The 13,994-nt window shown below is 35.7% G+C and overlaps 1 protein-coding gene across 2 annotated transcripts in view; it reads left to right on the forward strand.

Annotated features, from left to right (window-relative positions):
- The window catches only part of LOC107748586 (endothelial cell-selective adhesion molecule-like), a 44,626-nt gene extending 32,214 nt beyond the window's left edge, over positions 1–12,412 (forward strand). Inside the window, exons 3-8 of one of the 2 annotated variants that reach the window (XM_016563440.1) lie at positions 1,922–2,123; positions 2,199–2,354; positions 7,486–7,530; positions 10,378–10,500; positions 10,591–10,720; positions 10,804–12,412. In XM_016563440.1, the coding sequence (XP_016418926.1) occupies positions 1,922–2,123; positions 2,199–2,354; positions 7,486–7,530; positions 10,378–10,500; positions 10,591–10,720; positions 10,804–11,287 (1,140 nt within the window). In that variant the 3' untranslated portion in view covers positions 11,288–12,412. The remainder of the gene's footprint in view (positions 1–1,921; positions 2,124–2,198; positions 2,355–7,485; positions 7,531–10,377; positions 10,501–10,590; positions 10,721–10,803) is intronic. The other variant, XM_016563441.1, reaches the window with a different exon arrangement.
- The last annotated feature ends 1,582 nt before the right edge of the window (positions 12,413–13,994 follow it).

The raw sequence follows: 13,994 nt of genomic DNA on the forward strand, positions 1-13,994 counted from the left end.
GTATTTGATTAATAATTTATTAAATTTATATGTATTTAACCCAAACTCTTGATGGCAATTTTTGTTAAATATAAGTCAAAGGCCATGTTATATAGAGGTCATTTATGATTAATTATTAAATGCATATAAACATTCATACCAAATATTCATACCAAAATCTTAATGTTTAATTGTGAAATAGGTCCATGTTATATATAATGAATTTATTATCAATAATTAATTAAATATATATATTTAACTCAAAATATTGATATAATTGAAGTTATATATAAGTCTTAAGTCCTGTTAATAAAATTCAATTAAATGTATATACATTTAAACCAAAATCTTGATGTTGAATTTTAAAATAATCCATGTTATGTAGGGATAATTTATTAATAATAATTCATTACATTTTACATTTTAATAAGTCCATGTTATATATAGGTCCAATGTAATATATAAGTAATTTATTCATAATTAAGTTTATATATTTTTAACCCATAATCTTGATGTTAAATTTTAAAATACAGTAAGTCCATGATATATGTACATCCATGTTATATATAATTAATTTACTAGCAATAATTAAATGTGTATATATTATATTTAACCCATAATCTTGATGTTGATTGTAGACGTCTACATTATATATAAGTCCAGGTTATATATAAATGTAATAATAATTCATTAAATTTATATATATTTTAATTCAATCTTAAATTTTTTAATTTTAAATTCATCTTAATGTTGAATATAAAATAAGTCAATTTTATTTGTCAAATATCCATTTCCTGTCCTCCTTTGCTGTCATTTTGAAAAAAAGAGGGATGGATTACATGGTAGAACAATCTGTTGTCCTCCATCAGCAGACTAATAAATTACATGAACCTGACATGTCAGACCCAGCTCCCCTCTGCATCCTCTCAACAGATGGCTTTCACTTTAATGTCACAGGAAGAGTATGGAACACTTGAAAGGTCAAAGACTGCTTATGAAAATACACGTGAAGAATTTGATGGATGGGCGAGAAGTGGATTTACTCAAGCCGTTAGCGCTGAGGGTTTTAGATGGAGATGTAAATGTCAGCTAATACACAGGTGTGATAATGTGTATACTGTATGTGCGAGCTAGCTATCACATTCAACCTGCGCATGTGTATGAATGGTATTTGTGCTGCTTATCATAGTCTGTAGTTTCACCAGTTTCCCTTTGCCTGCTAGATTATCATAAATAAATGGAAAATCAGCCTAAAATTGGAACTTGACCATCTGCACTTACTGTACATCTGAGGATTATCTTTAGCATGACAGTTTACCTCCATCATTATCATTGACCGTTTTCTCAACAGTCCCACAAGCCTCTCATTTTAATGCGCTTGACCATATGATATCTACAGGTCCAACAACCTACTAGCCTATTAGTTTATTTTTCATATTTTTATCTTTTTTCTTAGCATGTTTCTTGAGCATCAGAGTATTTCTAAAGGATCAGTAATGATGCTGAAAATTCAGCTTTTCCATCAGGAATAAATTGGATTTTAAAATATACTCAAATAGAAAACAGTTGTTTTAAATTGTAATAATATTTTACAACATTACTGTTTTAACTATATTTTACCAATATAGCCTTGGTGAGTGGAAGAGACATTAAAAACATTTAAAATCTTACTGACCCCAAACTTTTCAACAGTGGTGTACATGGATGTTTTTTTTGTTAGTTTTTTGGAATCATGCTTTTTCTTTCAATATCTTACATCATGATCATTTTATAAGATGTTGCTTAAGATGAAACTTTTCAAAATGTGCCTCAAGACCCTTCTTGAAACCCCATTCCATTGAAGGGGGGTTGTCTGAGTGGTTCAGACAAACAATTTGCAAATGTGTAGTACTGTGCATACCTAGTTGTGTCTTAAGGTCTCTCTGTGCATTTTTGACTGCAGGTCATCTCCTACTTCTCAGGACAGATTGGCATCGGTAGCACTGACTTTCGGAGGCGAGTGGGTTTTGCCATGTCAATGCCCTCTGCCAATCTGTCCATCTATATCAACAACACGCAGGAGTCTGACTCTGGGCGCTATCACTGCCACGTGATCATTCCTGGAGCTCCAGGCCTGTCTGGGGAAGTACACCTCAATGTTAAAGGTACATTGGCAAAATATTAACATATTTGGGGCATTTAAGTGTCTGTGTCATGATTTATTTCTCTGTTTGTTCTAGTTCCTCCATCCACGCCTGTATGCTCTATGACAGGAAACCCTGTACTGAGTGGCAATGTAACATTGAGCTGTAAATCCAGCTATGGCAAACCTGTTCCTCAGTACAAATGGACCAAAGCAGCTCCTCTTTCTGAGGTCTTCTTCTCTCCCATGCAAAGTGAGTTTCCTGCATCTGTATGTTTGCCATTGTTTGATTGTCTTTCTTTATCTGAGAAAAATTCAGGAGCTTCTGTGGATGCATTAAAAATAATCTTTGATTTAATTTTTCATACATTATTGATACGGAAAGGTACAGTGTGACAATTTTGTTTAATTTGCTGTATGTGTTGATATATATTGACTGGTTAAAATGTGGTTAAATTAGATGGTACATTACAATTCAAAAGTTAGGGATCTGTGAGATTTTTAAATGTTACTGTATACTGTAAAAACAGTGATATTGTGATATATTATTACAATTTAAGATAAATGTTTTATTTAAATTTTTTAATGTTTTTTTTAAACAAACCTGTCTACAGAATTAACACTGATAAACAATGTTAACTCAAGATCATCCTGTCATCAACAATTATTTGCTATGCTGCATTGAAATAATTTATCAACAATTTCTTTCTTTTTTAATTGCTTTCACATGTAGCACAAAATAGCTAGATATAAAAGGAATTAGAATATGATTATAGAGTTGTTCAGTTATAATGTCTATTTGTAGACCAACCTGGAAGGCTAATTTACGATTCGTTCCCCCAGGAATTTCCTTTGTGAATTTGGGAATTTATATGCTGCAAAAATTGGCCAACTGACTTGACTGTTGCTACTTGTTAATGACTTTAAACCATACAACAGTTTTAAAATTCATGTTGTTTGACTGTAATTTATGTTGTAGTCTCTTCAAGTAATGTCAACCACAGTGCTTATTTTGGTCATACTATAAATCAAAAAATGCTATTTTAAAAACCCATTCAAAATTCTAAGGGGACCCAATTGTCCCAAAAATGCTGTATGTTTTCAGACTTAAAACTGAACAGCTCTATTGATAAATTTGACTAAAGCAGAAAAAAAGAAATACACTACCAGTATGATTGTTTTTTAATAAATGGTTTTATACCGCAAGAAAAATGTATCACAGTTTCCACGCAAATATAATGCAGCACAACTGTTTTCAACAGCAGATCAGCTAATTTTCTTGAGCATATTAGAATGATTTCTGAAGGATCATGTGACACTGAACACTGGAGTAATGATGCTGAAAATTCAGCTTTGCCATCACAGGAATAAATTATGTTTTAAAATATATACAAAAATAGTCATTTTAAATAGTAATAATATTTCCCAATATTGCATCCCAATATATCAAATAAAATATTTTTTTTTCTTCAAAAATCATACAGATCCCAAACTTTTGAACGGTGGTATATGACTGTGTTAAATAGGTTTTATCTTTGTTATTATTGTTGTATCATTTTGAGGGGCTGTTTTTCTCTGTGCGTGATCTGTTTATTATCTCGATGAGATTGGTTAGATGCTGTGTAGAGATGAAGAGCACAGGCATCATTTATCACTGATTTAGCGTGTCTCCCTCGCTTTGGCCTGAGGTGAGGTGGAAATAGCTCTGTTACCCTCAGAGCAGCCAGAGAAACACATTCCCATCAGCCTCTAAACACGACAGTTTTGACCTTGACTGAGTGCCAGGAACATCTTACAACCAGTGCCGGCCCATCCAACAGGCGGTCACCTAGGGCCCTGCCTTAAGGGGAGGGCCCCGTGGTCACGAGGTTGTCAGTTGAATTTCTAGGTGTGTTCGACTTGAAGTGGCGCTACGCAGACCGATCGGTGTATGGCATCAAAGTACCGCGAGAGCTATAGAGAGCCGACAGTCCTGCACGCTTTCGAATCCATCTGTGCGCACTGTGCAGCGCCACTTCAAGCCGACCACACCTTTAGACTACGTATCTACAGCATCTACGCACCAGGGCTCTACAGTGCAGCACATATTTTGTCTGTGCGATTAATACATTTACCACAATAGCATCTGTGCATGGGTTTTGCATGTGTATGATCCTATTTACAAACCTGTTGTCCAACAAAGAGAACATTTTAATGACATGTTTTTACTCCAAATTCATTTCATAACGTCAGTCGAGTGTTTGAAATAACATCCTTTTGTGATCTGACATGGTTTCAAATAACAGAATGAGGCAAAATCATTATTTTATATTCTATAGAGTGATAAAGGCTATGTTGATGAGCATTGCATTATAAATATAGTTCATTCATAAATACCCGACATGGCTTGAAGAACAGAGATAAACTATTTAGTCGCAATCGTATGTTTATTGTCTTAATGTTTGCTCAGTTAAAACGTCTCTATCTGCGTTTTATTCAGCTACAGCAATAGCATATGGCTTTGTCCATATTAGGGATTTCCTGGAACGTCATATGACTTCTGAGTTCTATGAGTTTTACTGCACACAGGCACTATCCGGCTACCAGTATGAATGAAACAGACATTGCATTACATTTGTGCACTTGCTCACAACACCTTATTTTGGCATAAAAATAGGAAAAATAATACTTCTGCTTCTCTCTAAGTTTTTCTCCAGTGTAGACAAGGTTTTTTTTTCTCTCTTAGTGGATGCATAAGATTTCCTGACAAAAATTTAGAAATTACTGTCAAAGATTTTTAATCATAATTTATTTTATAATAAATCCTTAGACCTTGCTAAACATTTATAGTTATAGGCCCCCTGTATGTTAACAGGTCATGCTGCAGTTTCCTGTAAAATATATTGATAATTATTATCAATAATTATTATTTTGTTTAATGTTTTTATTCAGTAATAACAATGATCAGAATTATTAGTAGTCATAATGATATATAAAAACAACCTTTTTGGGCAAATTGTGCTGCCCTACAAACAGGGACAACAAACTCTGTGTTCTTAATCATTTTTGGTAATAAAGAAAAAGTTTGTCTGAAAACCTTTCTTGTTACAGTTCAGATTTTGTGTGCAGATTGTTTTGTTAAGGTTCAGATTTGGGAATTCACTAGATATTGCCTCTCAGAATAGTCTCTCATAACGTCATGAAGTCTTGTTTTACATCAATGCTATTTTTAATTCATTTAAAATGAAAGAATGATCGAGAGATTAAAGTGAAGTTGTGGTAGAATTAGAATCCAAACGGTATCTTTCGGGAGCCGAAAAAAGGATGTTCTGACTGCTATAAATAATATTTATCGCTGTAGTATTAGTACTTGTTTTAATAAATGCATGACAACTGTTCTGTCATGACAACTCTCGGAGGGATTGGCATGGTAATGTACATGACAATGTTAATGTATTTGGTCTTGGAGGAATAGATCTGCTACACTGCTGCTGCTGCGGCAGAGCAAGTACCGAGACTTACTACTGTCAATACATCCACAACATGCTGCTGTGAGCATGTAAGAAATATTGCTGCTGCAAATGTAACATACATGAAATAACCCCCATATAGCATACATGAATCACCTTGTAGCAGATCTATACAGGTGGAGCTGGGGAAGGTGGAGGGTTTCTGAAGCAAGATGCAACTGCTACGGCAAGCACTAGTCATATATTTGAATGTGAGCAGTGAGCTCATTGGCTACCGATACAGGAGAGAACCAATCAGCTGTGCCATGTGATAATGATGTCAATAGATCAGATTGAGTTAGACCTATCGGACTGCGCCATCTAGAGTTTCATGCCAGAACTCTCTGTACAGAACATATAAACTCTGTATTGATGCCCATGATCACAGACAGACTTGTCATATGAGGGAAAATTGAGCCACATTCAGCATGTTACGTTAAATAATTACAGACATGGCTCCAGAATCAAATCACTGAGGTTGCTTCTGAAATTAGTGAGGGTGAATATTAGATATATAGGCCTAACCATACATTTTTGTGCCGTTCATTGCTATGGCGCAAAGAGTGCTCCTTATAATCACTAAAAAGCAGTCACTCATTTTAGTTCATCGGGATCTCACCAAGTTATGTTATATTTAATGAAGTTCTCTACACAGCACAATGAATCTCTTATTTACATTGCCTCTCACTTTGTTATAATGAGATGATTTGCGAGCATGCAGAACTCAACACTGAACAAAAACTCTGGCGTGTTGAGCGTGGATTCTAACTTAAACACTTCTGACTGGCCACTGTGTTCATGAAATCAACATATATGTCTGTGATTGGCCACATTGCTCAATGCTGCAAAAACACGTTGTAAATAGAAACCTTTAGCGCTCCACAGAGCACAAACACAAGTACGCAATGGAGTGTTTGCCAATATCCTATTCTGTTACAGCTATATCCTATTACAGCTTCAACTGAGGGTGCTCAGCACCTGCTAGTACCACCGTAGGACCGGGCCTGATTTTATCTATCCCACTCATCCTCCTTGCCAATAATACAGGTCTCTCCCTCTGTCAAAATTTAGATTTAACCCACCATCCAATGTCTAATGCAATATTTTTTTTGTGATCATCAATCAGACCTTAAAAACAAGCAGAATAGCCTGTATTTCTAGTCATTTGTGCATATCTCTATGTTTATTTTGTTTATGCTCTGTTTATTTTATTTAGTTTTCATGTAGAATTAATTTATATTTTATTTTATTTATTTGTTTCATGAATATCTATTTACTCAAGGTCACGTGCACTCCTATTTTTTAATCTGTTTTAAATCTGTTTACATATGTATGTTGAATGTGTTACACTTAATACAGATTTACGCTTAAATATTGAAATCGTAATTTTAGGTGCTTTCTATTCACTTGTCAAATAGCTATGACAGTTTTTACACTAGTGGGGCCCATTTTCATTATCTTGCCCCACAACCCTACAGGCTGGCACTGCTTACAACATTTCTACTGGCGTGTTCTCTTAAGTCCATATCAAATGATAAAGAAAGCATGACATATTACAGTAACTAAAATAGAAATTGTGCATTAGTATCCGATACATTTTTTCCAAATATATCATGACGATTTCTGTTGATATGTTCGTTCTGATCAGCATAAATCTTTAGTTGAAATACATGGCTGTGCCAGCTGTTCAGTAAAGCTGGCTTATACTTATCAACCATGCAGCAAATTTCCTCCTTGATCCCAGGCACGTGGGTCTCCCAGTTTTTCTCCTGAGGAGAGACCTGAGGGAGATAAGGTGTTCAGTAAATCTCCCCTCAAACAAACGTATCGTGTTCTCCTGGTCATATGTCTTCCTCTCACCCTCTCTCTCTGTCACTCTCATCTGCGCATTCACAGAGTGGAGGTCCTGCCCCCAGCCTGTGCTTGTGCTGGGATACATGGGTAAGGGAATAGACCCTAGGATAGAGAGAACTCCTTTAGATAGACTCTTGAGAGCCACAGTAAATGTGCGGTTCACTCTTACAGTGTTGCTTAGTTTATTCCTCAACCCTTGTTTTCTTGTACATGTCTTGAGTACAGGAATGATAAATCTACTTGTACTACCATTTAAAAGTTTGAGGTCAGTAAGATTTTTTTTAAAAGACATAAATACTTTTATTCAGCAGTGATGCATTAATTTGATCAAAAGTGACATTCATCAAATAAATGTTGTTTGTTTGAACTTTCTATTCATCAGTCCTAAAAAATGTATTATGATTTCAGCAAAAATATTAAGCAGCACAATGGTTTTCAACATTGTTAATAATAAGAAATATTTCTTGAGCAGCAAATCAGAATATTAGAATGATTTCTGAAGGATCATGTGACACTAAAGACTGGAGTAATGATGCTGAAAATTCAGCTTTGCCATCACAGGAATAAATGACATTTTAAAATATTTTCAAATTGAAAACATTTATTTTAAATTGTAATAACATTTCACAGTTTTACTGTTTTTACTGTATTTTTGAGCAAATAAATGCAGCATTTTTTTATTTTATTTTACTGACCCCAAACTTTTGAATGGTTGCATAATTGTTTTTTAAAGCTACACTCAGTATTTTTTTAAGGAAGTTTTACACATAAAGTAAGAAACGTTTAAAAATCTGTAAGCCCTTGTAATGGGAAATTTTTACTTGAAGAATAAACGAATAAATGGCTGACTGTGAATACAATGCTGTTGATAATCAAAAACGAATTTCACTTTTGCGTGATTCTGAGGTGTTAATTCAAAGCCGACTGGTGCCACATAAAATACTGAGTCTTTAAAGATAATCTTTGTAGCATCATTGTTAAAATATGGTACGATATGAATACAAAGAAATATGTTTGAAATGTGGCCTGGCAGGGTTTGAATCTGGCAAGGGTTATTTTCTGATCCCGCCCCCACCTTGTTTTTCATATCATTCCCCGTCTCCTCCAGTCAAGACAGTGGTGGATCATCATTCTGTGAAAAACATGCAACGTATATACACTATTTTGAGTCCCACAGCACCTCTAACCTTCAAAGAGTGAGGTTTACCATCCACACAAAATCTCTGTCAACAAAAAAATGCAAAAAGGATAAAAACAATAAAAAAGCTTAAAGCTTGATAAGCATTTTTAGCAATCAGCCATTTGTATCAGTGTGTGTCAGTGAGATTAGAGTCATTCAATATCCCAAGCATATCAGTCTAAAAGCATATTAAATATCACCTTACCCCTTACATCTTATTTGTTCCATCCCATTGTTGAAATTATGAATCGTGTGATGCTGTACTATTTGTGAGTCTTATTAGAGGGCTAAAATCGGTCCTGTATCTCGTAGCTTATTCAATGTAAAAGCAACTCAAAGTGAAGCAGCCATCATAACATGGTTTTTATAAACATACCATTGAAGTGTTGATTTTATGAAGCCAATCATTTTAAGTGACACTTCATTAGTATAAAAGTGCCTGTGAAATCTGTAAAGCCCAGACTGGGGTCCCTGGGCATCTGGCCTCGGCTCTGGGTCACTGAGGAATTTGAGTTTGGCTGCTCATCACTGCAGGCCAATCAGTGTGTGGACAGAAGCTACAGCAGCAGATGGCCCGACTGCAATCTATGTCAACACTGTAATAATGGCAGAAATGTAATGTTTGTTCTCTGCCTTTATGGTTTTAATTTCTCATCCTTCTTGTCATGCAGTGAAAATAGGCTTAGTATTGTCAACATAATTGTGGCCAGATCTTTTAACACATATGTCCCATATATGTGTCAGTCATGACAAAGTGCTCTCATAAATAGGGATTTTCAAAGGATTATACTCTTATTTACTGTCTATGTCATCATATCATATAAGGGAGCTTCTTCAAGTTTGTGCACTTTTATGGCAAAAGTGTTTTTTATTATTTTTATTGAAACTACAAGATAAGCTTTTTATTATATGAAGGTCACATAAAAACTATCACATAAAAAAACTTTTTATCATACATTCATTTACCTTTGCTGTTTTTCAAATGCATTTTATGTACGAATTCGATTTATTTATTTTTTTACATTTTCAATCTTAAAATATGAATGAACTTTCAATTTTCCACAAATCATTGGCTGTTCCACAGTTGTGGCATCATTTCCACCAAACCCAGATAATTTGCCCTTTTTTAATAAAGTTAGTGTGCTTGTTTATTAAGGAGAAAACATTTGAAAGGCTGTGGAAATCACACTGTGGTGGGCATTTTTTATTATTTTCTCCTGTGATGTATGTATGTAACACACTACTGTTCAAATGTTTGGGGACAGTAAGATTTTTTTAAATAAAAAAAAGACTTATTTAACAAAGAAACAATAAAGTCAATTTGACAATTACAGTAAAGACTGGAGTAATGGCTGCTGAAAATTCAGCTTTGCCATCACATGAATAAATTACATTTTAAAATTACAACATTACTGTTTTTACTGTACAAATGCAGCCTTAGTGAATATAAAAGACTTCTTCAAAAAATCTTACTGACCCCATACTTTTGAACGGTAGTGTATACTGTTTAACAATGTCAGTGAACAAATTAAACTGGTGAGAGTGGGAAAGGTGTATTTTAAGGTGGGAGAAGTTTAATTTTTAAAAGTCCTCAGGACCTAAAGTGCCTGTAACTGAACAAACACCCATAAAAGTAGAATAAGCAGCCACATGCTACAATAGATAACAACAGTTGAATGTGTCTTTTCAACTCTATTGAAAAGACACATTTGATGTTCAATTATGAAGTTATGAATGTTTGATTCTATTTTAAGATGAGAGGCAAGGCACCCTTCGACTTAGCAACCTCACCAAAAGCATGTCTGGCAAGTATGTTTGCCGCGCCAGCAACATGGCTGGGACTGACAGCTGCCACATCAATCTAGAGGTCTCCACCCGTAAGTATCATTCAAAGATTGATGCAACATTTTTTGTAAATTTCGGCACTCACTATATTTGTAACTGAATTGATCCTGTTGTGGCTGCAGCTAACAATGCCTGGGTGATCGCCGGGGCCACGGTGGGCTCTGTGGTGGGTCTGATGGCTCTGGTCTTATTCCTGATCTTTATTCTGAAGAGAAACCGTGACGCAGAGGAGGAGATGGCCAATGAGATCAAGTGAGCATGTGTCTTATATTTCTCATATTTCATTAGGATTAAAATAGAATTGTATTACAGTATCTGCTTTCTATTGCTTTAAGGGAAGATGCACAGGCCCCGAAACGCGTCTCCTGGGCTAAAAGCGGCACAGGATCGGACATCATATCAAAGAATGGCACATTGTCCTCCATAGCCACCAGCCCTCCTGCACAGGACCCTCAGCATCCACTCCAAAACAGCCATTACCCATTCCCTCGGGGTGCCTCGGACACCGCCTCCATCCTCACCACTTCCGGTAGCACAACCACATACCGCCTCCGCCCAGGGGAGCCCAACCCACTGCATGGCCTGCCCGGATACAACGGCAGCAGCACACTAAATCACACACACCGCCACCATCACCACCATCGCCATCACACTCCCGCAGTCCTCAATCCCATCAGCTGCTCCACACACAGGACTGAGGGGCTGCAGCCGCAGACCCCACGCCCGCTCAACATGCCTATAAACACTGCCACCCTGTCCCGCATGTGGGCCGTGCCCATCATGGTGCCCACCCAGAACCACGCCGGGTCACTGGTATAATGACCCTCAAGACAAATAATGTGCTAACGACTAGCCAAATGTACGTGGGGAAGGGTTTCGACAAATGTGGCGATAAATGACAAATTTGGCAAACGTTTTATACAGATTCAAGTACAGTAAAAAATTGTTACATGTCAAAAATCACCTTTGATTTGTTTTCTAAAGTATTACATTTTTTTGTATGAGCTTAATTTGATGCCTAAACACTCTGTGAAGTTCTTCTCGTCATCTTTTCAAACCGTTACACTGACCGAGAACAGTATTTTTTCATTTATTTTGTCAGTTTTACAGTGTGTTATACATTTTGATGGGATGCAGATGTCCACTTTTTTGTAACAGTTGTGTTTATGGATTCAGATTTGTCCAGTTATTTAGACATTCAGTTAAATTTATGACAATAATCTTTAGCATCAGCTTTTCTTGTGCCTCTTGTGCCACCGTTTCTCTCAGGAGTTTTCAATTTTCCTGTCAAGCAGTTGACAGATTTCTGAAACAGAGCAGGTTTTATTTCAAATGTAACATTTTCTGATCATTCAGAGGAGTTTGAGGGATGACTGTAAAGAAGAAAATAAAATGAAAGCCCATGAAAATGCTGTCTTAAAATGTCTTATGATGTAGAGTGTAAAAGAAAGAAATGCCAGTATCTGCCATGCTTATTTACTTGAGCAGGAAGGACTCTTAATTTGTATAACATTTGATTATGAAAGTTACATGGAAGTGTCCATTTGTTCATTCATGTGTTCATGATGTACGAAAAACTAGCCTTGTTGTTTAATGACTTGAATATTGGTAGCAATGTTTTATCATTTTTTATATTAGTGTTAATGCTGAATGTTATTGTGAATATTCAGGTTGAAGATATTGTTTACTCTGTAATTAGGACTTTTCCACTAATTTTGTTATTTTCAAATTGCCATTATATGGAATTGAAAGCATACAGTAACTGTCCACATGATGGAAGCAGAGAAGTAGGAAACAGGCTCAAAGTGGAAAATGCCTCAGTGAGGTTCAAGTGTTCAAGTGGTGGTACTTGTTTTGATCGCTTACCATAATGTTCTGCTTATTAAACCAGTACAAAATTGCATTGTAAAACATTGTTCAACATTTTTTAAAGAGTACAACTAGCACAACTCTTCAATTTGATTGGCCCTGCATTAAACAAACTTTATTAACAACCAGTATCTTAAATATTAGAACCAGACACTTTATTTTGGCTGCCATATTTTTCTTTTTTAACTTACTTTGTAACTTACTTTTTTTAACTTACTTTTGAGGTCTTGGGTTGTGATCCCGGACGAGCCCCCGATTTCTGTTATGGCCATAACAGAAATAATTTTTTTTCTCTTGATAATATCATGTGAACCTAAATTGCTTTAGAAGTAAATATAAAATTAATATATTTTTTCAGAATAATATTGGTTGTCTTAGAAGACGGCTGTTGAATGTGCAACTTTTGTTGCAAGTGTGGTTTTTCAAACTATTTTTAAGAAAAAGCTGCTTTAGTGAAGAACAATAAGTAGTGTTTAGCCACACCTACCTCCCCTTTTTGCAAGCACATTCTGGACATTGTTGTGCTTTCTGTTATTTAGAGCTGACCAGTTATGAGCTGTTCCTTATCTCAGCGCAAGGACAACAAAATATTAAAAGCATAATGGTATATGGTCACATTGTCCTCACAACATGCATTTTGTTCCAGTACTTTGGTGAGTAATTACTTCACCCTTTTTATTATACATATTTTTACACTACTGTTCAAAAGTTTGGGTTCAACAAGATTTTTAATTTAAATGTTTTTGAAAGTCTTGCTCACCAAGGCTGCAGTTATTTGATCAAAAAGTAAAAAGGGTAATATTGTGAAATATTATTACATTTTAAAATAACTGTTTTCTGTTTTAATATATTTGAAAATGTAATTTATTCCTGTGATGACAAAGCTGAATTTTCAGCAGTCATTAATCCAGTCTTCAGTGTCACATGATCCTTCAGAAATCACTCTAATGATTATCAATGGAACAGTTGAAAACAGTCATGCTGCTTAATATTTTTGTGGAAACTGATACTTTTTTCAGGATTTTTCCTTTTATGAAAGTTTAAAAGAACAGCATTTATTTAAAAATAGAAATCTTTTGTAACATTCTAAATGCCTTTACTGTCACAAGGTATAGATATGTTCTCTTTGTACAGATGTAGTAAGGTCATGGCAGGCAGTTGTGGTAAAGCCCTCAGTGTTTGTCCGGTCGGGGTCGTCGGCTGAGCTGACCTGCACGTATAACACACATGCCTCAGAGGGCTTCACCCTGGAGTGGTGTTACGCAGCTCCAGGAACTCCTGCTGTCCAAGCCAAGAGGGCGAGAACTGCTGTATTCAGATTCAGTCACAATAAACCACCACATCTGCCGACCTCAATGTCCTGTCTGACACAGGTGCTGTACTACAATGGGAGGCTGTACTGGGTGAACTCTTGGGAGGGTAGGATGGCTCTCATGCAGAACCCTCCAGTGTCAGGCATCGCTTCTGTCAGGATCATCAGTGCCAAAACATCTGATACTGGCCTGTATACAGGTGCATCTCAATAAATTAGAATGTCATGGAAAAGTTCATTTATTTCAGTAATTCAACTCAAATTGTGAAACTCGTGTATTAAATAAATTCAATGCACACAGACTGAAGTAGTTTAAGTCTTTGGTTCTTTTAATTGGGATGATTT

The sequence above is a fragment of the Sinocyclocheilus rhinocerous genome, unplaced genomic scaffold, assembly GCF_001515625.1.
Source record: "Sinocyclocheilus rhinocerous isolate Xijiao unplaced genomic scaffold, SAMN03320098_v1.1 scaffold620, whole genome shotgun sequence".
In the NCBI taxonomy this organism is placed as follows: Eukaryota; Metazoa; Chordata; class Actinopteri; order Cypriniformes; family Cyprinidae; genus Sinocyclocheilus; species Sinocyclocheilus rhinocerous.